This window comes from Bison bison, unplaced genomic scaffold (assembly GCF_000754665.1).
Source record: "Bison bison bison isolate TAMUID 2011002044 unplaced genomic scaffold, Bison_UMD1.0 scf7180017864254, whole genome shotgun sequence".
Lineage (NCBI taxonomy): Eukaryota > Metazoa > Chordata > Mammalia > Artiodactyla > Bovidae > Bison > Bison bison.
Genome location: NW_011494826.1, coordinates 9,541,692 through 9,544,601, shown reverse-complemented (window position 1 = coordinate 9,544,601; position 2,910 = coordinate 9,541,692). Strand labels below are relative to the sequence as shown.

General features: G+C 39.1%; 1 protein-coding gene across 7 annotated transcripts in view; it reads right to left on the bottom strand.

Annotated features, from left to right (window-relative positions):
* Positions 1–2,910, bottom strand: part of FERMT2 (fermitin family member 2) — a 77,302-nt gene that overhangs the window by 32,408 nt on the left and 41,984 nt on the right. For all 7 annotated transcript variants that reach the window (XM_010847739.1, XM_010847740.1, XM_010847741.1 and 4 more), the window contains one exon: positions 1,293–1,427. In XM_010847739.1, the coding sequence (XP_010846041.1) occupies positions 1,293–1,427 (135 nt within the window). The remainder of the gene's footprint in view (positions 1–1,292; positions 1,428–2,910) is intronic.

Here is a 2,910-nt window from a genome sequence, read left to right as displayed (position 1 = left end):
AGGAACCAGAGATCAAATTGCCAACATCTGCTGGATCATGGAAAAAGCAAGAGAGTTCCAGAAAAACATCTATTTCTGCTTTATTGCCTATGCCAAAGTGTTTGACTGTGTGTATCACAATAAAATATGGAAAATTCTGAAAGAGATGGGAATAGCAGACCACTTGATCTGCCTCTTGAGAAATCTGTATGCAGGTCAGGGAGCAACAGTTAGAACTGGACATGGAACAACAGACTGGTTCCAAATAGGAAAAGGAGTACATCAAGGCTGTATATTATCACCCTGCTTATTTAACTTATATGCAGAGTCCATCACGAGAAACACTGGGCTGGAAGAAGCACAAGCTGGAATCAAGACTGCCAGGAGAAATATCAATAACCTGAGATATGCAGATGACACCACCTTTATGGCAGAAAGTGAAGAGGAACTAAAAAGCCTCTTGATGAAAGTGAAAGTGGAGAGTGAAAAAGTTGGCTTAAAGCTCAACATTTAGAATACGAAGATCATGGCATCGGGTCCCATCACTTCATGGGAAATAGATGGGGAAACAGTGTCAGACTTTATTTTTGGGGGCTCCAAAATCACTGCAGATGGTGATTGCAGCCATGAAATTAAAAGACGCTTACTCCTTGGAAGGAAAGTTATGACCAACCTAGACAGCATATTCAAAAGCAGAGACATTACTTTGCCAACAAAGGTTCGCCTAATCAAGGCTATGGTTTTTCCTGTGGTCATGTATGGATGTGAGAATTGGACTGTGAAGAAGGCTGAATGCCGAAGAATTGATGCTTCTGAACTGTGGTGTTGGAGAAGACTCTTGAGAGTCCCTTGGACTGCAAGGAGATCCAACCCATCCATTCTGAAGGAGATCAGCCCTGGGATTTCTTTGGAAGGAATGATGCTAAAGCTGAAACTGCAGTACTTTGGCCACCTCATGCGAAGAGTTGACTCATTGGAAAAGACTCTGATGCTGGGAGGGATTGGGGGCAGGAGGAGAAGGGGACGACAGAGGATGAGATGGCTGGATGGCATCACTGACTCGATGGATGTGAGTCTCGTGAACTCTGGAGTTGGTGATGGACAGGGAGGCCTGGCGTGCTGTGATTCATGGGGTCGCAAAGAGTTGGACACGACTGAGCAACTGATCTGATCTGATCTATATATTCTACACATGTGTGTATAAATGAATCACTGTGCTGCAATACCTGAAGCTAACACAATATTGTAAATCAACTATATTTCAAATACACACACACTCACAGAGGCATACCCATACTTAGTCAAAGACTCACCTGATCCAGGAGTGATAAGAGGCCCCTCTAGTTCAAGTGCCTCATCTTCAGATTGGTCATCTAGCTTTTTCTTTTTTTTCTTTGTTGGATCTCTGGGTTTTTTCAATAGAGAAAGCTCTTCAGGGTGTCTGATGTCTGTTACAATTAAGAAAAAAAACATTATTTTACTGGGATAATGGAAAGTTTAAACACATTACACTTGGTAAATCTACGAATCCATTTCAAAACAAGACCTGTAATTTCCTCCTGAGCATGTTTGTATTTTGCCAGATACTAACGCCATGCAAAACACTAGAATATGACACTTTCAAAAACAATATACCAAAGCACACTTAATTTGTAACTATCCAATAAATGTAGTTACCTAGTAGAAAGATAATACTATGGTACAGAAAGAAAATAATAGAGCTCTTATTTATATATGTTTTAAACCAAAACTCTATGTAAATAGGGTTTATATTATATGGTTGGTTCATTCTGTATATAAGTTATACTGGATATATGAAGTAAATGTAAAGAAAATATTTTCACACCATTACCAAATCTCAAAATTTTAATCAACTCAAACTTTCCTACCTTGATACCAAATGTCTACAAGTTTCTGAATATTCTATTCATTTTCATGTGAAGAACCTGATGTGTACACATAATGAAAAATGGGCAAAATAACGAAGATTGATATTTTCCTGTGTCTGCTGTCTGGTCTTCTACAATTCCGTATCTCTAACAGTACAGTTAGTGATAGCTAGGAGTATAAAGTTGTCGCCCATCAAAAAAAAAAAAAAAGAAAGAAAGAAAATCACCAAGTGGGTTTTAAAAAACCAAAAAATATATAAGAAGCAAAGTGGCTACACAAAAAGAATTAAAAATGACCCAAATAAGTTTATATATTACATTACATATTATATACCATGTCCATAAACAGCAGGAATGACTAAGAAGTCAGTGATGTTGTTTAGACACTAAGTCATGTCCAACTCTTTTTCCACCCCATGGACTGTAGTCTGCGAGGCTCCTCTGTCCATGGGATTTCCCAGGCAAGAATACTGGAGTAGGTTGCCATTTTCTTCCCCAAGGGATCTTCTAGACCCAGGGACCAAACCTGCCTCTCCTGCATTGGCAGGCAGATTCTTTACCACTGAGCCACCAGGGAAGCCCAAGTTAAGAAGTCAGTTCCTCCCAAATTGAGCGAAAGATTTGATGAAATTCTAATCCAAATTCCAGCTTACTCTTCTGACTGTAGAATTGTTCTCATTTCCTTATAAATTTTATAATAGTGAAAGCAATTTTGAAAACGAATAAAATTGGAAGACTTAAACTACCTGATTTTAAGACATCATAAATCCATAGCAATTAAAACTGTGCAATTACTGGCTAAATGATGAGACATATAAATGAATGGATCAGAAGAAAGGACCCAGAAACAAATCCAGACACAGCCAATTATTTTGGACAAAGGTGCTATGGCAATTCAAAGGAAAAGGGAAATCTCTTAATTCAGTTAAGTCGCTCAGTTGTGTCCAACTCTTTGCGACCCATGGACTGCAGCACGCCAGGCTTCTCTGTCCATCACCAACTCCCAGAGCTTGCTCAAACTCATGTCCACCAAGTCGGTAAT